The 21,817-nt window shown below is 43.7% G+C and overlaps 2 protein-coding genes and 1 pseudogene across 3 annotated transcripts in view; 2 read left to right on the top strand and 1 right to left on the bottom strand.

The window, feature by feature from the left end:
• The window catches only part of FAM193A (family with sequence similarity 193 member A), a 163,275-nt gene that overhangs the window by 116,462 nt on the left and 24,996 nt on the right, over positions 1 to 21,817 (bottom strand). The window lies entirely within an intron of this gene.
• LOC113924446 lies at positions 8,346 to 8,723 on the top strand (annotated as a pseudogene).
• Positions 8,964 to 9,570, top strand: LOC113924445 (Golgi SNAP receptor complex member 2). Its single transcript, XM_027598308.1, is given in 4 exon segments — positions 8,964 to 9,199; positions 9,201 to 9,326; positions 9,328 to 9,473; positions 9,476 to 9,570. Coding segments are annotated over 4 exon segments (603 nt in total).

Genomic DNA, 21,817 nt, shown 5'->3' with positions numbered 1-21,817 from the left:
GAAAACTTTGATCCACACAAAAACTTGCATATGAATGTTTATAGCACCTTAATTCAAAATTTCCAAAACTTGGAACTAACCAAGATATCCTTCAGAAGGTGAACAGATAAACTATGATCTATCCAAACAATGGAATATTATTCAGTACTAAAAAGAAACGAGCTATCAAGTCAGGAGAAGACATGGAGGAACTTTAAATGCACATTACTAAGAGAAAGAAACCAATCTGAAAAGGCTACATACTGTATGATTCCATCTACAGGACATTCCAGAAAAGGCGAAGTCACAGAGACAACAAAAAGATCAGTTGTTAACAGGGTCTGGGGGAGGAAGGGATGGAAAGATGGAGCACAGAGGATTTTTAGGGCAGAGAAACTACTCTGCTGATAGCCTAATAATGGATACCTGTCATTATACATTTGTCCAAATCCATAAAATGTATAATACCAAGAGTGACCCCAATGGCAACTATGGACTCTGGGTGATGAAGATGTGTCAATGTAGGTTTACCAACTATAACAAATGTCCCACTCTGGTGGTGGATGCTGAAAGTGTGGGAGCATGTGCATCTGTGAGGACAGGGGACAGGTACATGGGAACTCCCTGTACTTACTGCTCAAAATTTCTGTGAACCTAAAACTGCTCCAAAAAATTCTGTTAACTATGTATGATGAGAGACACTAGACTTACTGCAGTGATCATTTTGCAATATATACAAATACTGAATCATTCATTATATTGTACACCTGAAACTAATAGAATGTTGTATGTCATACCCCAGTAAAAATTTTTTTTAAAAAAAGAGCAAAGTCAAATGCAATGTTAGATAGCTTTAAGTTAATCCCCAAACCAACAAAAGACAGAGCTGCACATCGTTTGGTAGTCACTGTCCAAATGTGGCTACTGTGCACCTGAAATACAGCAAGTCCAAGCTGAGATGAGCCCAACCATAAAATTCACACCAGATTTCAAAGACTTAGTATAAAAAAGGAATGTAAATATTTCAGTAATAATCTTTACATGGATTCCATGCTGACATAATATTGTGGCAGGCTACTTAGGGCTAAGTAAAAGACATGAAGTAAAACTGATTATACGTATTTCTTTTTACTTTTATAATATGGTTACTGAAAATTTTACAATCACATATGTGGCTTACATTCCATTTCTGTTGAGCAGCACTGGGCTGGAGAGTCACTACTTCTCCCTTTTCCCATCTTCTGTGAATGCTAATAAAGAATAAAATATCCAGCCCTGGGCAGAAGGAAAATGAAGCCAAAGGAATAATTTACAGATAGGAAAAAGAACAGCTAGAAAATCAGAATCTGACTACAGCTGACAATAGCTCTACATAGCAATGTTTAGTTGTTTTAAACGCCAAAGTCTTTTAACACAGAAATTTAAAATTTCTATAAAGTACAGTTTTTTTTTTTTAAATACCAACTTAGACAAACTATCTGCAGTAGAGGAAATATGCTAATTTCCTAAATATGTATAGCAGCTCCTAATCATCCCAATAGCCCTATACTGTTTGTGCATTACCATCCTCACTTCACTGAAGAGAAAATCAAGGTGCTGAGTTTAAGAAACTTGTCCAAACTAGTAAGTATCAGAGCAAGGATTCAAACCCAGGCAAGGTGGGGGCACCTGCGGGGTTCAGTCAGTTAAGCATCTGCTTTGGCTCAGGTCGTGATCCCAGCGTCCCGGGATTCAGACCCACATCGGGCTCCACGCTCAGCATGGAGTCTGCTTCTCCCTCTCCCTCTGCCTACCGCTCCCCCTGCTTGTGAGTGCGCTCATTCCGACAAATAAATAAAATCTTCAACAACAACAACAACAAAAGTATAGCTCTCTCTCTGATAAATATATTTTTAAAAAAAGCAAGAAAGATAAGAAAAGATATAAAACTCAATAGAAAATAAATGAGGAAAAAGACTTGAACAGGCTTTTCACACAAAAAAGGATAGCCAAATGGTCAATTAACACATGAAAAGGTAAGTTCACATGTAAACAAGGAATATAAATTAAACCACAGTAAAATAACAAGCAGAGTAGCTAAAAAAAGAAATTGTGACAATTTAGGCAAAAACATGGAACAATGGGAATACTCAGGCACTGCTGGTAGAGTGGAAATAGGAACAACCATCCTGGGGAACATGCACTATATTAAGACTGAAAACACACACATACATATTTTTAAAAGATTTTCTTTTATTCTTTATTTGAGAGAAAGAGAGAGAGAATGAGCAAGAGACTGCAGAGGGAGAGGGAGAAGCCGACTCCCCACCGGGCAGGGAGCCCAATGCGGGGCTCGAGCCCAGGACCATGGGATCATGACCTGAGCCGAAGGCAGCCACTTAACGTACTGAGCCACCTAGGAGCCCCGAAAACACATATCCTTCCTGATACTAAGTTTTGTATGCACCAAGATACATGTACAAGATTATTCATACCAGCTCCAAACTTGAAATAGCCCGGGTACCCATCGACTATAGAATGGATAAGTACACTGAAGTCTATTCATATAGTGGAACATTACTCAGCAATTAAAATGGTCAATCAAACTGCAGCTCAATTCAAAACAAATCTTTAAAATATTATTGCATGAAAAAAGCCATATACCAAAGACTGTATGTAGTATAATTCTATTTATATATCATTCAAAAACAAGCAAAACTGCAGTGTTTAGAAATGTATGCTTAGGGGTTACCTGCAAAGGGAAAGAAAGAGAACTGTAACCAAAATACAACCTTTAGTGGGCTTTCAGAGTCCCCAAAATGTTCTATTTCTTTATCTGAATGATGCTCATACTAAGGGTCAAATTCAAGAAATTTGCAAAGCTATACAATCATTTTATGCACTTTTATAGTATTTAACAATAACAGGTTTTGAAAAAAGAAACAAATGTTTAACAAAGAAACAAGGTAATTCAGTTGGGAAAGAAAAGGCTTCTCAAGAAACGATACAACCGGAAATCCATATGAGGAGGAGAACACCTCAAACCTTACCTAAGACCACTGTAAAAATTAATATGAAATGGATAACAGACCTATACATAAAAGGTAAAATTATAGGGGTGCTGGCTGGCTCAGTTGGTGGAGCACGCGACTCTTGATCTTGGGGTTGTAAGTTTGAGCCCCACGCTGGTATTAGACATCACTTAAAAATAAAATCTTTTAAAAAAAAAAAAGCTAATCTTTAATAAGAAAACGAAGAAAAAAAATATTCCCATCCTTGGAGTAGACAAAAGATTTCAACCTTGGGGTAGACAGAGATTTCTTAGGACCCTAAAAAGCACTAATGATAAAAGAAAAAATTGATAAACTGGACTTCATCAAACTTAATAAAACTTCTGTTCCTCAAGACATGGTTGCTTCTGACTTCTGCCCCAGGATGGAGAGAGCTGGGGGGTAGGAGGGGAACACTGCTCCCACACTCACAATGAAAACCAACTAATTCCAAGTCCATGACTTTTTCTGAACCTATCAGGGAACGGAGGTCACAGAGCAAACTGGTCCAAAAACGAAATGCCTGCAGTGAAACAGCACACGTACTCACCTGAGGCAGATGCAATCAGACACTGGCAAGGTGAGTCTGTTGAGAACAGACGACATATTGTGAAGACAGTACAAGCTGCCAGGACAATTCCTGGGGTCACAGGAATTGGGAAACCTACATCTCTTTGCAACGTCTCTATGAAGCCCAGTGGGTGAGCACTGAAAGGCTCTGCAAGAGCTCGAAAGAGCATGGACAGTAACAGAATTAGGGAGCAACAGCCATGTGGGTGGGGTGAGAACCGCCCCCCGGCCCCCTGTCCTTCCCCTCCACCCACGAAGGAACAAAAGCCTTAGTCTATACAGGGAAGGGCTCTGGCGACACAACTCCTGGAGAAGGGGCAGGATTACATGGTGAGCCCACAATCTCAGCCAAGGAAGGGACAGGAGAACTGAGGAGGCCATACCCCAAGACTCAGGGTTGCCATACATGTGTCCAAACGAAAAAGCTTCAAATAAAAGTTAACTGAAGACTAGAACGAGGAGGGACAGGAGAGGAATAAGGGTGTGCAAATACACATACACTGTGAAGCAACATAGAAAGGGAAGACTTAAAACTTAGAATACAGGGGCGCCTGGGCGGCTCAGTCTGTGAAGCGTCTGCTTCGACCCAGGTCATGATCTCGGGGTCCTGGGATCAAGCCCCGTGTCGGGCTCCCTGCTCAGCAGGGAGTCTGCTTCTCCCTCTCCCTCTGTGTGCTCACTTTCTCTCTTTCCCTCTCTCCTGCTCTCGCTCTCTCAAATAAATAAAATCTTAAGGGAAAAAAAGAATTACACAGTTGTACTAAACCACCCTCTAGTAGACACTGCTATAGAAATCTGAAGGCTGTGGTGCACTGACAATGACCATGGCAGCCAACTCCTAACAAGAGTAATGTCAACTACAGCACTAAACGCCTAGTAGAAAGAAAACTGTGTCCATTTCCAGGTATAGAAGTGATTTACTTTAGTTTCTACTGTCCTATACAATATGTCTGGCTTTGAATAATAATTATAATTTTGTATAACCATACAAAAGGCAAAAAACAAACCACAGTCCAAAGAGAGCGATCATCAAAACAAGACTCAGATATGAAGCAGGTGTTGTAACTATCTAACAGGGAATTTAAATACGTTAAAGACTATTAACAGAAAAGGTGGACAACATGCTAGATCAGAGGGGTAATTTCAGCAGAGAAATGAACACTACAGAATCAGTGAACTTGAAGACGGGTCAAGTCATCTGAAGTAAAATACAAAAAGAAAAGGGGCTGGGGAACAACCAAGAAGTGTGAAACAATATGAAACATTCTCACATATATGTAATCGAAATCCTACAAAGAGGTTAACAGAGCAGAAGAAATGGTGGAGAACGTTCCAAAATTAATGAGACACCAAACCACAGATCCAAGCAGCACAGAGAATATCAATTAGGATAAATAACAAAAACAAAACAAATCTGCCTCATGATATCACTTTCAACTGCTAAAAGCAAAAAAAGAGAAAATCTTTAAGGCAGCCAGAGATAAAAGAGACATTACCTACAGAAGAACAAAAACAAGAATTACACCAGGCTTCTTGCCAAAAAACAAAAACAACAAAAAAAACCCACCAAAACAAACAACAACAACAACAACAACAAACCCATGAAAACCAGAAGACAGTGGAGTGATTTTTTTAAGTACTGAAAGGCAAAAACAACCACCACCACCTGTTAAGTCAAAATCCTATACCCAACAAAGATATCTTTCTAAAAATAATGGAGGAAAACTTTCTCAGAAATAAATACTGAAGAAATTCATTGCCAGGAGACTTAACCTACAAAAAATGTTAAAGAAGGTATTTTAGGCAGTAAGAATTTGAATAAGACGGAAACTTGGATCTACGAAAAGAAATGAAGAGCCCTAAAAATGTATTTCAAGTAAAATAAAATTAGTCTTCTCTTTTTTTAAGAATTGCACTAAAAGATGACTTTCAAAAGCAAAAACAGCAATGTACTGTGTATTTACAGCATTTGTAAAAGCAAAATAAATAACATCAATAGCATTAAGAACTGGGAATTTACTGTGTAAGGCATTTATGCATACCTTAGAGAGACTGTGGGTTCAGCCCCAGACCACTGCCAATAAAGCCAGTCAAATGAATTTTTCGGTTTCCCAGTGTACTATACTGTAGCATATTAAGTGTGCAATAGCATTATGTTTAAAAAAATTATGTACATATCTTAATTTAAAAATACTTTATTTTTAAATTACCATAAATATTATAAAATATTGTATCTATTAAAAAATGCTAACCATCACCTGAGCTTTCAGCAGCTGTAATCCTTTGGCTGGTGGAGGGTCTTACCTCGATGTTGCCGGCCGCTGACTGATCACGTGGGGGTTGCTGAAGGTTGGGGTGTCTGTGACAGTTTCTTAAAACAAGAGAATAAATTTGTTGCACTGATTGACTCTTCCTTTCCCAAATGATTTCTCTGTAGCATGTGCTGTTGTCTGATAGCATTTTACCCACAGTAGAACTTCTCTCAAAATTGGAGTCAGTCCTCTCAAACCCTGCCAACCTATCAACTAAGGTTATGCAATATTTAAATCCTTCGTCATAGTTCAACAATCTTCAGGGCATCGTCATCGAGATGGAGTAGACTCCATCTCAAGAAATCCCCTTCTTTGCTCCTCCATAGAAGCACCTCCTCACCCGTTCAAGTGTTATCCTGAGAGGGCAGAGGTTCGCTCACCTCTCCAGGCTCCACTTCTAGTTCTCTGGCTGTTTCCACCACATCTGCAGTGACTTCCTCCACTGAGTCTTGAACCCCTCAACGTCCTCCACGAGGGCTGGCACCCACTTCTTCCAAACTCCTGTTAGTATTGACATTGAACCATGGGAACATTTTCTTAATGGCGTCTGGAATGGTGAATCCTTTCCAGAAGATTCTCAATTTACCCAGATCGAGCAGAGGAATCACCATCTGTGGTGTGTCTCTTAAATAATACAGCCTTGCAAAGTGTGTCTCTTAAATAGTAAGATTTCAAAGTCAAAATTACTCCTTGCTCCGTGGGCTGCAGAATGGATGTTGCATTAGCAGGCATGAAAACAACACTAATCTCGCCGGACGTCATCAGAGCTCTCGGGTGACCAGGTACAATGTCGACGAGCAGTAATATTTCAAAAGGAATCTTTTTTTCTTTTTTAAATTTAAAAAAAAATTTTTTTTTTAAGATTTTATTTATTTACTTGACACAGAGAGAGAGAGAGATCACAAGTCAGCAGACAGGCAGGCAGAGGGAGAGGGAGAAGCAGACCCCCTGCTGAGCAGGGAATCCGATGGGACTCGATCCCAGGACCCCGGGAACCATGACCTGAGCTGAAGGCAGACGCTTAACGACTGAGCCACCCAGGCGCCCAGGAATCTTTTTTTTCTGAGCAGTAGGTCTCCACAGTGGGCTTCAGATATTTGGTAAACCGTGTTGTAAACAGGTATGCTGTCGTCCAGGCCGCGCCGTTCCGTTCGTAGAGCACAGGCAGAGGAGAGGTAGCATAATTCTTAAGGGCCCTAAGAATTTTCCGGCTTCAGCTTCAAGTCACCAGCCGCATTAGTCCCTAACAGGGGAGTCAGCCTGTCCCTTGAACGTCTGAAGCCAGGTGCTGGCTTCTCCTCTCTAGCTAGGACAGTCCGGGGCAACCTCTTCTCCCAGATAAGGCTGCCGCGTCTCCACCGAGCATCTGTTTAGCAGCCGCCTTCCCAAGCGATCCTAGCTGGATCTTCTGCTGAACCTGCTGCAGCTTCTCCATCAGCGCGTGCTGCTTCACCTGGCACTTCTGTGTTTCCTTAAACCTCATGAACCCACCTCTGCTAGCTGCAGACTTTTCTTCTGCGGCTTCCTCACCTCCCTCAGCCTTCGTGGACTTGAAGAGAGTCAGGGTCTTGCTCTGGATGAGGCTTTGGCTTAAGGGAATACTGGGGCTGCTTTGATTTCCTATCCAGGTCACCAAAATCTTCTTTCTCCCCATCAGCAATGAGGCCGTTGCACATTCTTATCACTCATGTGTTCGCTGGAGTAGCGCTCTTAACTTCCTTCGAGAACACTTCCTTGGCATTTGTGACGTGGCCTTTTGGCACAAGAGGCCTGCCTTTTGGCCTATCTCGGCTTTAGACATCCCTTCCTCACTAAGCTTAATCATTTCTAGCTTTTGATTTCAAGTGAGATATGTGTGACTCTTCCTTTCACTTGAGCACTTAGAGGCCATTACAGGGTTATTAATTGGCCTAATTTCCATATTGTTGTGTCTCAGGGGACAGGAAGGCCCAAGTGGGAAGGGGGGGGGTGGACTGACAGTCCACAGAGCAGTCAGAACATACACAACATTTATTATTCACCGTCTTAAAAAAAAAAAAAGCTTACCGTCCTAATGGGCACAGTTTGTGGCACCCCAAAAGAAGTACAATAGTAACATCAGAGATCAATGATCACACATCACCACAACAAATGTTATAATGAAAATGTTTGAAATACTGAGAATTACCCAACTGTGACACAGAGACACAAAGGGAATAAATGCTGTTGGAAAAACTGCACCAATAAAAAACCTTGGTCAACGCAGGTTGCCACAAACCTTCAACTAAAACAAAGTACGCCTGTACTATACTGTGAAGCAGTACAGTATCATCTGAAGGTAAACTGTGGATGAATTTAAAATGTACACTGTAAGGGGAGAGGAAGATATGAGGCACTATGGCAAGAGAAAGTGACGAGTGCCCTTCGTTGTCATGCAGAGGGAGAGGGCTGCCTCCACGACCACTCTTCCACAGAGATGTCAGCTGCTGGCACCTGGGCCCTTCGGGCCACCTACCACTGGATCCTTGATAAAATGAAGCTCTTGCTGGCGGAGAGATTGAGGCTGTGTACAACCACCTGGCAGGTCCCAGTCTTTTTCTGAGTTCCAATTATGAAATGGGGGTGGTGTGTGCTGGATTGGCTGACATGGCCAGACCTGCAGAGAAACGCAGCACAACTCAATCTGCTATGTTGACGGCTACAGGGTTTATGTGGTCAGGAGACTCACTTGTTAATTGTTCCAAAAAGCTAGAATCTGTTTGCTATTAATTTCTCTGTGGGGGCAGCAGGAGTTTTTCAGTTCTTCTATATTTGGAGATATAACCAAGAACTAAAAGCTAAAGCAAACAAATAAGAGTTCCTGACCACTAGAACAATCTGGATGTGGTCATAACCACTGGGAGTAATCTGATTTATTGTTTGGCTATTGACAAGGTGATATTCACTGTGCTACTGCTCGGAAGGCATAAAAAAACAACAACCTGTAAACTGGGGGCCAATACTTGATTCAACAGAAAAATAAAGCAAATTTGTAATAACAAACACATAAAATATATACTGCAAAGCCAGGGCTGGACCCGGCAGGGCCGGCGACATGGAGCTGCTATACCAGCAAACGCACAAGCAGGTCCGTAAGACCTAGTCTCACAAGGGAGGACTTGAGATGGCAAAATAGTCTCTGCACTTAGTAGAAAACAAAATCCAAGCAAACACAGACCAGATATTCAGCCATCTAGAATGTCTGGAGATTTTGTCCAGCAAGGAGCCCTCTAACAAAAGACAGAATGCCAAACTTCATGTTGACCACTGAAAGTATCATGTCTAGCACCTGTAGAATGCTTGGAAACTTCCAGCATCAGTGATACATAAGAGAGCAAGAGAGATGGCATGAGGGGCTTCTGTATCACACTTCCGCCACTAAGTACTCAGCGCCATCCTAATGGATGACTCACGGCATTTACCCTCCAGAAAATTCACCACAGCACAGATGACCTCACTGGAGTAGGGCACAGTATTCTGGAAGGACTGAGGGCCCAGAGACTGACCTTGAAGGGGGCTCAGAAGATCCTTGATACTGCCAACATGCTGAGCTTGTTACAGCATGAGGTGAGAAGCGGGCTTTCCAGGACAAGTACTTTATGATTGGTGGGATGCTGCTCACCTGTGCGGTCATGTTCCTCGTGGTACAGTACCTGACATGAGCCAGCCAAGCCCACCAGCTGAACAGTGTTCCCACTGTGGGAGAGTCTGTGTGAGTGTGTGTGTGTGAGAGAGGGGAGCCCAGAGGCTGCCTTCTGAAATGTATGCCCATCTTAACTGTGAAGACCCCTCGGAAATCACTGTGATCCATAAGCCAGTGGGAGTTTCAAATCTGCTGTTTACTGTGACACCTTGGTGGGGAAGCTAGTGCCACCAAGAAGCATGGTGCTTAGGAAATGAAAGAAGTTCCTTTCTCTCTCTCAAAATAAACAGAAATTTAAAAAAAGTACACTATAAACCCAAAGGCAACAAGTATAAAAATACTTTAAGAGGTATGAATAATAAGTCAACAGAAGAGATAAAATGGAATCATAATACATGCTAAATTAAACCCAGAAGAGGCAGAAAAAGAGGGAAAAGGAAACAAGAAATAAATGATGAACAGAAAACAGCTAGCGAGACGGTAGATTTTAACCAAGCCCTATCAGTAACCATCAATGGCTGCCTGGGGCCAGACAAGAGAGGAGGGGCTGGCAAAGGAGGGTGCGGGAACCGTGGGGGGTGACGGACCTTTCCTAAGTCTTAACTGGAGCGGCGGACGTCAACCCTCCTACAACTGTATGTTTAAAATGGGTGCATCCTACTGTGTGTCAATTATACCGTAATAAAGTTTATTTTTCCAAGTAAAGAATGAAAAATTAAAGAAAAAACAAGCTACTGAGGTAATGAAGAATGCCCGCTCTGGGCCGGACTGCCCAGCCTCGCACGCTGGAGGACTAACACGGGCATTAGCCCCCCTCCCCGCCCTCAGCTCTCTCGCCCTGGAACACCTGCCCCACCGGCCTGCCCTGAGGAGGCAGTAAGTGCTCCAAGCCCCAGGCTGGCACACACTTAGTGGCCATCCAGGGCTGGCTAGCACTCTGATTCATAATGAATAACCCATGTTTGCACACGGAACCATACATGGTGGCTCCTTGAGGGAGAGGTCACTACCTCTGCTCGCGTCATCTGACCAAAGGCTCAAAGACTGAATTTTTAAAAAATCACTGTGGACCAGATAGCTCAAAACGCATTCCAACGCATTATAGTCTTATTATCTCAAGATATATTTTTTAAATTACTCAACTCTGTTTTTCAGGTTAAGATACATTTTATTTTTTTTTTAGATATCTGCTCTATGTTTTTACAGCTGTTAACTAAAATCAAATGAGAAGAGACTAAGTGATCATGAGCTGAAAGCTCTGGAAGCCTCCCCTCAGAGAAGCTGGCTCTTCTAGATGCTTCTTACAGTAAAGGGGCTTTGGGGTTCCCAGGACCAAGCACCTATTCAGTTCCATGCTTGGAAACTCTGGGCCAGATCTGCTGAAGATCACCTGCAGTGGTACAAAAGAAACTGCCAAGTAATCATCCCGTTAAAGGTGTCTATTCTCACCTGATGGTCTGTGGTGAGTGCAAAGAAACGTTAAATGCAAATAAAACATATTATCAGAAATAAATTGATAGGGGCACCTGGGTGGCTCAGCTGGTTAAGCAGCTGCCTTCGGCTCAGGTCATGATCCCAGGGTCCTGGGATGGAGTCCCACATCGGGCTCCCTGCTCAGCGGGAGCCTGCTTCTCCCTCTCCCTCTGCCTGCCCCTCCCCATGCAATGCGCTCTCTCTGTCAAATAAATAAATAAAATCTTTTATTAAAAAAAAAAGGAAATAAATTGATAGAAACATGCCTCACAATTAGAAAATATTCCATTTTTCCTACATTCCTACTTCTGTACGGTTCAGTCAGTATTTATGGAAGACCTACAAGGTGCTGGAGATGGATCCAAAGACCACATACATGTTCTGGCTCTTGAGAAAATGGCATGGGAGTGGACTGTTTCAACATCATGAAAGAAAAAGTATTAATATAAAAAGCTGTGCACGTTACTACAGAAGCCCCGAGGACAGGAAATGACTCACGTCAAACTACAAAGCTAAGGGCACCTGGGTGGCTCAGTTGGTTAAGTGACTGCCTTCGGCTCAGGTCATGATCCTGGAGTCCCGGGATCGAATCCCACATCGGGCTCCCTGCTCGGGGAGGAGCCTGCTTCTCCCTCTGACCCTCCCCCCCCTCATGTACTCTCTCTCTCTCATTCTCGCTCTCTCAAATACATAAATCTTAAAAAAAAAAAAAAAACTACAAAGCTAAGAACCAAGCGCCAGGCATTATGCAAAATAAATGCCATGCACGTATTTCCTCTGATAACTCTTAGGATGACCCCAAAGGCAGGCACTCCTGTCTCATTTAAAAAGCTGTGGCACCTAAGGAACAGACCCATCATGGAAGCCCATGTGACATCACAGAGCTAGGATTCCAAATCCAGGCAGTGTGAATCCTGCACTTGTACTCACAACACCACAAAAGAAGTGCCCATTAGCCACCTGGAAAGTGCCTCTCCTCTTTCAGTGCAACTCAGGCATCTTCTCTTTAAAAGCTGACTCCCCCCATGCCCACTCTCTCCCAGTCTGGGCAGTTAGGACTGGCCTCCTGTTTGCACAGCATTTCCCGACCACACGTGCTCCTCTCTCTCTCTCTCTCTCTCTCTCCCCCCAAGAAACTGACCACAGACTTTGTCCCCAGCACATTCCTTCTTCTAACACCTTCCATAATGTCACTCCTAGGACAGGCAGTGTCCATGGAATGAGCAAGCAGAAAACTCTCCAGTGGTTTTCAAGTGATGGCAGCAGACCGGAGAGGCCGGCTGCCTGACCGGGAGCTACCTGAGCTGTCCACCAGGAGAACGTGTGCAAGACGACCCTGAAATCACACACACGCTGCACAATCAAGTGACACCTATGACCAATAACAGGAAGAAAATGCAGAGTCTCTTTATAGATGGCTCTGGATGAGAATATTGGCACCAGCCAGTGGTGGATGTGGTTAGAGCTGACGCTGTACTCAGGGTCCTGAAGGCTCCGCGGAAGGGAAAATCCAACCAGTGAGCACAAGTCTGAGAAGGGTGCTTGCCTGTACGCTTCGCCAGGGAGGAGAAACGGCCAGAGATGCAGATCTACACCACCGTACTGACAGAAGGTGGTGTCTGGCTGGCTGGCCCGGGAACTTGGAAAGAACAAGAAGGGATAACGGGAGGCAGAGGGCTCTAGGGAAGGGGCCTGAGGTTGGGCATGGAGCACAAGGAAATCTGTATCCTCTGTGAGCGCTCAGCAATGACAGCCAGCACCGAAGCAGCTCTCAAAACTCGGTGGATGAGATGAGTGGCCCCGCATATGTATGTCTCTGAGCTTCTTTCCCCAACACTTATTCAAATATGCTCATGAACAAAGAGACATGGCAGCAAGGATGGGAGTGATGAACGTGCTCAGTGACATGAACTTCCACCAAGGATGATCTGGATTCTCCAATGCTAGGTACCTGCAGGACATAGCTTCTCTGGTGTTTGGCATTTCGTGCTTGCTCCAGCACTGGACTCACTCAGGGAGCAATAACATACCTGGGAGGAGCCCCAGGGAGTCTGGACTTGTGCCCCAGCCTCAATGACTGCTTCCTGCACCCTCTCCTCAGCCCCATGCCTCAGCACATAGAAGGGTTCCTGCAGGGCTGGCTGTCTAGTGAGCCTACTACCACCCAATCTTGTCCCACACAGGGGCCTGGAGCCACCCTGGCCCAAGTGACAGACAAGTGTGTGCAGGCCTGGTTAGGAGGTTGCTGCTCCCGCAACCAGTTCTGCTGATGCTTCCCAGACGCCTGCACACCTGCGTCAATGCTGGCTCCCCTGAACCCTAGAGGAATGTTTCCAGGGCCCTCCCAACACAGACACAATGCCCCCAGGCAGCATGCCTACAGGGGACCCTGACTGCCTCTGCACACCCACCCGTTCGCCTCAGCTGGCCTGCACCCCAGACTGATCCTGCTTGCCTAGTAAGTATGGACTAGCTCTGGTCCAGGCAACCATCTGTATTCCAACAAGATATGAACCCCAGTCTTGGGGTATGGCCCCCTTCCAAATGTATCCTTCCTTGGGGGTACTATCCCTCAGCCCTGGAGTATACTTTAGAGTTCTCTTTCCAGTTTACAGCTACTCTGTCAAAGTTTACTAATTTCTTAATATATTAAATTTCCCTTGTTTAAATTACTATATGGTTTGTCTCCTGATTGGACCCAGACTGGTATACACCCTGTTCTCCACTGTCACCACCTATGGACTTGCTGACCAACTTTTCACTGTGATGACACAACACTGACCAAGGAGTCTGTTTTAGGATAACAGTGAGGTGATGACCCATGGTCATGGGATTCACTCATCTTGTCACATACTCCATCACCCAAAACAGCTGGCTGCAGAAAATGGTGAAATGGCCCACTAGGGACTCACCACATCAAACAGGAGACCTTTGGGGTTAGAGAACTGTCCCACAAGACATAGCTATATATATTCTGCACAGATGCCCGATAGATGGTGCTGCTTCTCCAGGAAAGAAGGATCCAAATGCAAGCAGCATCTCTGATTTACACTTTCTGGACCAATCCAGAAACTTTTTCCTTCCAACCCCCACAACTTTGGGTTCTGATAAGTGTGAAGTCTTAGTACACAAGATGAATACATGTACCAGGTGACAGTAGTTTCAGTACACTAGAAGCTAGCCTGGCCATCTGGACTTCTGGTACTTCTGAACCAACATTTCGACAACAACAAACACTGACTAGATACTGTGATGGTCAAAGGTAAAGAGAACATGAGACAAGTTGTGGAATCCCACAAGTATGTCTTCACAAAAATACATATTTCTGAATTAAGCTTCTTTCTAAAATGTTGACACATCTTCCAAGAGCAGCAACATCAATGCTGATAAATTTTTCCAACTATCTGAATTTTTGTTGCAAAACGGCATGAAGAAAAATTAATAAAACATTACCCCCAAACAAAACTGAGTCAGCTATGACTTTGTTTTCATACATACACATGCTTCTAAATAAAATATACTTGGAATAAATAGTGCCCGGCCGGCTCAGTTGATGGAGCATGTGACTCTTGATCTCAGGGTCATGAGTGGGAGCCCCGACCGGGCATAGAAATTACTTTAAAAAAATTATTTTAATAAACAAACAAGAATGTATTGGAATACTTTCACCTCTTAGCACCATTTACGGTCAAGGGCAGGCTAACGCAAATAGAACAGTAGCAGTGGTTAAGAAGAGAAACTGCAGAAAGGCAGCAGTGTTTGGTATAGAGAGACTGGAGCCAGGATACCTGGGTTCAAATCCCAACTCTACCTCCTAATAAGCTGTGTAACCCTGAGAAGTCACTCATATTTGCAGAACTCATTTTCTTCCTTTTATTTGGTTTTTTTAAAGATTTTACTTATTTTTTTTTAAGATTTTATTTATTTATTTGACAGAGAGAGACACAGCGAGAGAGGGAACACAAGCAGGGGGAGCAGAGGGAGAGGGAGCAGCAGGCTTCCCGCGGAGCAGGGAGCCCGATGCGGGGCTCGATCCCAGGACCCTGGGACCATGACCTGAGCCGAAGGCAGACGCTCAACGACTGAGCCACCCAGGAGCCCCTAGATTTTACTTATTTAAAAAATCCATACCCCCAGTGTGGGGCAAGAGTCGCATGCTCCGTTGACTGAGCCAGTCAGGTGCCCAGAACTCATTTTTCTTCTTCTGAGAAATAGAGATACCTTATAAGGTATTAAAAAATATTAAGTTTTCTTTTTTTTTTTTTTTTAAGTAAGTTCCACACCCAGCATGGAGCCCAATGTGGGGCTTGAACTCACGACCCTGAGATCAAGACCTGAGCCGAGATCAAGAATCGGATGCTTAAGCAACAGAGCCACCCAGGCGCCCCTAAGTTTTTTCTTTTTTATTGTTTTTAAAGATTAATTTATTGGAGAGAGAATGAGAAAGAGAGGGGGGAAGAGAGAGAGAGAGAGAATCTCTGAGCAGATGCCCCGCCAAGCACAGAGTTGGGTGTGGGGCTCGAGCCCACCACCCACAAGATCACAACCTGAGCCAAAACCAAGAGGTGGATGCCCAACCAACCGAGCCACCCAAGTGCCCCAAGTTTATTTTTTTTTAAACATCTGTTTTTTAAAGATTTTATTTATTTGAGAGAGACAGAGAATGAGAGAGAGAGCACATGAGAGGGGGGAGGGTCAGAGGGAGAAGCAGACTCCCTGCCGAGCAGGGAGCCCGATGCGGGACTCGATCCCGGGACTCCAGGATCATGACCCGAGCCGAAGGCAGTCGCTTAACCAACTGAGCCACCGAGGCGCCCCCAAGTTTATTTTTTAACGCAATACTGAACCCTATGGCTGCTTAGAAAATATATTTAAAATACTGTACAAGTGTGGTTGAAAACTACTCACTGTTCACCTTTAAGCAAGTCAGTAACACTGCAAGCCTCAGTTTCCTTATTTGTAAATGGAGGATTAAAAAAATCCACTCAGAAGGTTGCCACAGAATCAAATGAGATATGACAAGTAAAGTGCTTAATAGAATGTAGGACATAGTAATCATTAAGTCAAAATGGCCACTGTTTATTATCATTAAACTGACAGAATTTTTTAAATGGGCAAAATAAAACAGGCAAATGCAAATAAAATGAATGCATGGGTAGCAATTTAAAATCAGAGAAACATAAGTGGGGTGCCTGGCTGGTGTGGTCAGTGGAGCACACAATTCTTGATCTCGGGGTTGTGAATTTGAGCTCCACACTGGGTGTAGAGATCAGTTAAAAATAAAATACTAAAAAGAAAAGAAAAACATTATAAGTAACAAGGTTATTCTGCTAATAGGAGGTATAGTTTTAATAAAGATATGAAGGTCCTAACTCAATATTAAAATAAACATGTTGAGGGGCGCCTGGGTGGCTCAGCCATTAAGTGTCTGCCTTCGGCTCAGATCATGATCCCAGGGTCCTGGGATCGAGCCCCACATTGGGCTCCCTGCTCCGCGGGAAGCCCGCTTCTCCCTCTCCCACTCCCCCTGCTTGTGTTCCCTCTCTCACTGTGTCTCTCTCTGTCAAATAAATAATAAAATCTTTAAAAAAAAATGTTGAATATATAATGCAAAAGCCAGTGAAGTCTCCAGTAAAAATTAACAGAGGTTATCAACCGTCAAACAGGGCACCTATCAACCTGTAACAAACCAAGTAGAGAAAAAACAAAAATGACAAATTTAAAAAAAGCTTATTTGTGGGGCGCCTGGGTGGCTCAGATGGTTGGGCGACTGCCTTCGGCTCAGGTCATGATCCTGGAGTCCCAGGATCGAGTCCCGCATCGGGCTCCCTGCTCGGCGGGGAGTCTGCTTCTCCCTCTGACCTTTCCCCCTCTCATGTATTCTCTCTCTCAAATAAATAAATAAAATCTTTAAAAAAAAAAAAAAGGCTTATTTGTTGGATTTATGTCAAGATTTAAAACTCCACTGAATACTTCTAGTGTTAAGCTCCATGAAACACTTGGAAAACCAATCAAATAAGCTACCAGAAAACAAACAAAAACCTATATTACAAAAGACAAAAGTTATACAGGCCATATTCACTTAAAAACAAAAAATAGGGGGGTGCCTGGGTGGCTCAGTCCTTAAGCGTCTGCCTTCAGCTCAGGTCATGGTCCCAGGGTCCTGGGATCGAGCCCCGCATCGGGCTCCCTGCTCTGCGGGAAGCCTGCTTCTCCCTCCCCCACTCCCCTTGCTTGTGTTCCCTCTCTCGCTGCCTCTCTCTTGTCAAACAAATAAATAAATTAAAAAAAAAATAGGGGTGCCATGGTGGCTCCGTTAACGTCTGACTCTTGGTTTCGGCTCAGGTCATGATCTTGGGAGTCATGGGATTGAGACCCACGTTGGGCTCCGCACTTGGCATGGAATCTGCTTGAGATTCTCTCTCTCCCTCCCCTCACTGGTGCTCTTAAATAGATAAAATAAATCTTTAAAGTCCCAGTACTTACACCTTAGTAACTAACACATAATATGCACTAACTGAATGTGTGCTGAGTAAACAGATTCAGAAAAACAACAAAACTGAGAACACTATGTATCAAAAAACTTTAGGTGTCTGGCCAAAGTTGTACTTAAAATTAAGTTCATAGCTTTAACAACTAGTATTATTTTGAAGTGAAAAAAAAAATCAGCTCACAATTAGAAATCAATTCAGAAAACTGCCCTCCCCAAAACAGGAACAAATTATTAATAAATATGAAAAGTTAATGACTTAGTAAAGGGCACTGTTCAACAATAAAAAATAGTTAAACGCAAACAATGAATCATGGAACACTACATCAAGAACTAATGATGTAATGTATGGTGATTAACATAATGATAAAAAAAGTAGTTAAAATGTGGCACATCTCATTGAACTGTATGCTTAAAAATGGTTAAAATGGCACATTTTATGATATATATTTTTACCACTATTAAAAAAATAGTTTTTTTTTTTAAGAAGGGCAAATTAAGGGGGCGGGTGGATAATGAAAATTTAAAAAAAACCCAACAGATTAAAAAAGAACTGTTCTAGAGAGTTTAACAGATGATTATCCTTTAAGAAATAGAATATTCCTGAGCACTAACAATGTATACTTCACAGGGTTAAAAATTAAATGTTCTAACACCAGAAACATTTTAGAATCATGAAAAGCACATGATAACAATTAGCATTCATGGAGTCCTACTAAGATTTTCACTCTCTCATCTACCTCAAACGACCCACACATTCTCCAAAGCCATGGTTTTAAATTAATTCCTACCACCGTTCCACTATCCATGGATGTTCTCAAGTCAGTTTATTTTCTACAACAGACTCCTGACATTCTCCAGGACACATGAGGACCTTCAAGAAGACCTACTGTAACAAATCACTAAAACAGTTAAATGACCTCATCAGACCTTTAAGAAACATGTAAGATTAAAATAAGTTCTGCCTCTAGGTACACACTGCACTTCTGGACATTCTTCTATTAATCTCAGGAGATGGTCACTGTTCACAGGGCAGGAAAACCACAACAAAGCTCAAGTGAAACGCCGGTGGGGTGTGGGCAGCCAGCAGCTAAGTGACTTCCAGACAAAACCAGGAGCTTCAACATTCCCCCTTTTCAAATTCATGCCTTCACAAAATTGACATCAGAATGGTAACCATTAGTTACATCAAAAATAATGAATATCTGGAATAATTATTACATGGACTCCACAATATTCTCAAATCTGAGGTATTTTAGTTCTGTCAACTAAAAGCCTGAGGTAATATAATTTTGAGTTCAATACCTGTACGGAGTCCAATAAAACTCAAGCAACCATATTAAATCCTCAAAAATGCTGTATGGAAATTACTGTCTAAACCACAGAGATTGGTCAGAGTCCGCACACCACCGTCTTAGGTGGCCCGACACCTGTTGCGGTACCTTCCCAGACCCCAACAACCAAAAGGGCAGGCGCTGCCTGGCCCTGGCCCCTTGCTCCTAGCTGTGCAGCTGGCCCTGAACAAGTCCTTGGTCTTTCTCTGCCTGTTTCCTCAACATAAAGTGGGGACAAGAGCACCTCTGCTTCAGGTCCCCGTGAGGACAGAAGGGAGACACGCACTCATGGGCAGCACAACAGTGCCTGACGTGGGAAGTGCTGTAGGGAGGCCAGCTAGTGTTCACACACCACTATCAGCTTGTGGCAGAGTTCCTCAGCAACTAACTGCTTACACTGTAAATTAATGCCAAAAGAACTATATAAATTAATTTTTGAATTCTATTATAGTTCTGGACTGCTGCTATTTCTATCTCATTGCTGTCCAACTCACCTACAGCATAAGCCTCCTCGGAGCAGAAACCACTCCACCCCACACTTCCTTGCAACCCAACCATGCCAAACAATATACAACGAGATTGATGGATATTCTTCCAGTGTTACAATCCCAGTATCTGGCATGTACCCAACATATCAAAAATCTTCAATAAATGTTTGCTCAATGAATAAATCTGCATTCTTTCAAGTATTTCAACTTGAAGTCCAAGGCTCTGACACCCCTTGGTGAATCTGGCCCTAGTAACCACACCTCTGAACAAACTGTCGGTGACCCAGTCGCTGGGCATCAACCGTGACTTGTCTCACTTGGACAAACACTGTGGTTCTCAGTCTGCAGAGATGATGCGCTGTCTTTGCTTCCTCCCTCTCACCTGCAATGACAGGTCGGCAAGCTCTCCGACCGAGGGCCTGGGCCGGGAGCATCTCACGTATCTTGGGAGGGAGGCGGTTAGACAAGTGGGGACCTTCAAACAGAGGGCGAGGGAACCTTTTATTCTCAGTAAGTTTTTTTTTTTTTTTTTTTTTCATTTGGCTTTTCAATACTTCCAAGAGGGCAGAGAGCCGCTACTACCTGTGTACCCAAATAACACTTTGGTAACCAGAATTAACTGATAAATTCATGTTGCTTCTGATTTTAATTTTTTTTTAAAGACTTTATTTATTTGACAGAGAGAGACACAGCGAAAGAGGGAACACAAGCAGGGGGAGTGGGAGAGGGAGAAGCAGGCTTCCCGTGGAGCAGGGAGCCCGATGCGGGCGGGGCTCGATCCCAGGACCCTGGGACCATGACCTGAGCCGAAGGCAGACGCTTAAAGACTGAGCCACCCAGGCGCCCCTAATGTTCATTTTTTAATTAATGCCAAATGATTAATTCATGTAATAAAAAAACTGTGCATGTAATATTTATTGAAAACTCCTCTGTTCCAAATCTATTTAAGGCAGTTAGATGTAAGCATTAAAAATGTTAAGAGAGGTGGGCACCTAGCTGGCTCAGTCAGTGGAGCATGGAACTCTTGATCTGGGGTCGTGAATTTGAGCCCCATGTTGAGCTCAGAGATTACTTAAGATGATGATGATGATGAGGAGGAGGAGAAGGAGGAGGAGGAGCACCTGGACGGCTCAGTCGGTTGAACAGACTCCCTGCTCTGTCGGAAGCCTGCTTCTCCCTCTCCCTCTGCTGCTCCCCCTGCTTGTGCTCTCTCTCTCTGTCAAATAAATAAAATCTTAAAAAAAAAAATGATGATGATGATGATGATGATGATGATGTAAGAGGAGTCACAGGTTCTGAGTGTTACAGAACCTCAAGGGCCCGTTCTTGGTCTCTCCTCACTGATGCTTCACCCCACTAGCCACATGCAGACCATCAAGTCACACTCAACTCCCAGAAGTTGGTTTGGGGCTCAATGTCTATGGTGGAGAGGGCTGGGAAGACGGTGGAGTAGGAGAACTCTTGGCCTGCCTTATTCCACAGATACAACAAGGTTAACAGATCAGTATAACTAACCCATAAAATGATCCAAAGACTGGCAGAACAAACTCCACATTGAAGGCTGGAAGGGTGAAGACACGGTGTGGGAGCAAAACAGACCGTGGTCCACAATGGAAAGGGAGCCAGTGGTACAGAGAAGAGCAACAGTCAGATGTCCATGGAACAACTGCCTAATCCGGATCTCCTCCTGGATGTCTCTAGGCTCTTGGAGTTCAACATGTCCAAAACCAAACTTAGATGTGGCAGCAGTGAACCAGAGAACCTGGGTGTCATCAATGCAAAGAAAATGAAAGGTCGGTAGGCACGGCCAGCTTAGTTCGTGGAACAGCCTAGCCTGCCCCATGTGAAGCACACCTCTGAGAAGATGCCTATGCCCCACATCCCAAAAGCAGAAATCATTCACCTGTCGAATGCCCACCCCACACCTGACACCAGGCCTCTAACGGGTCTTCCTGCTTCAGTCTTTGCCCCTTACATCCACAAAGCATCAGCAGTCGTTCTTGTAGAACCTAAGTCACAGCATATCACTCTTCTGCTCAAGATCCTCCCATGTTCCCATCTGAACATGATTAAAACCAGTGTTGTTAGAGTGTCAGACAAGGCCCTCCACATCTGTCCACACAGCCTGACAATCCGGCACTCAGCACACACTCGTGGGACAGATGGACAGACATGACATACACAAGGCAACAGATGATCGTGGACATGGAGCTGCATGAAGTGAGAGCAGGACCTGTGCCTCACACCATTTGGTGATAAACAAATACATACAAGGGATTTTTTTGAAAACAGAGATTCATACTTATCCAAATACACAAACCTATCAGACTGGAGCAGATTGGGGGGTGGGGGAGGAGTGAGCATAAAATGAAGCTGGGTTGCGGGGAGGACAGGAAAGCAGGAGAAAGGAGACCAACACTTATGTTGGGCACACACTGTGAACCAAGGAGTATGAGGTCCTAAACAAACGCAGCTAACACA

The sequence above is a fragment of the Zalophus californianus genome, chromosome 2, assembly GCF_009762305.2.
Source record: "Zalophus californianus isolate mZalCal1 chromosome 2, mZalCal1.pri.v2, whole genome shotgun sequence".
NCBI classification, from domain to species: domain Eukaryota; kingdom Metazoa; phylum Chordata; class Mammalia; order Carnivora; family Otariidae; genus Zalophus; species Zalophus californianus.
This window is presented reverse-complemented; position numbering and strand designations above follow the sequence as displayed.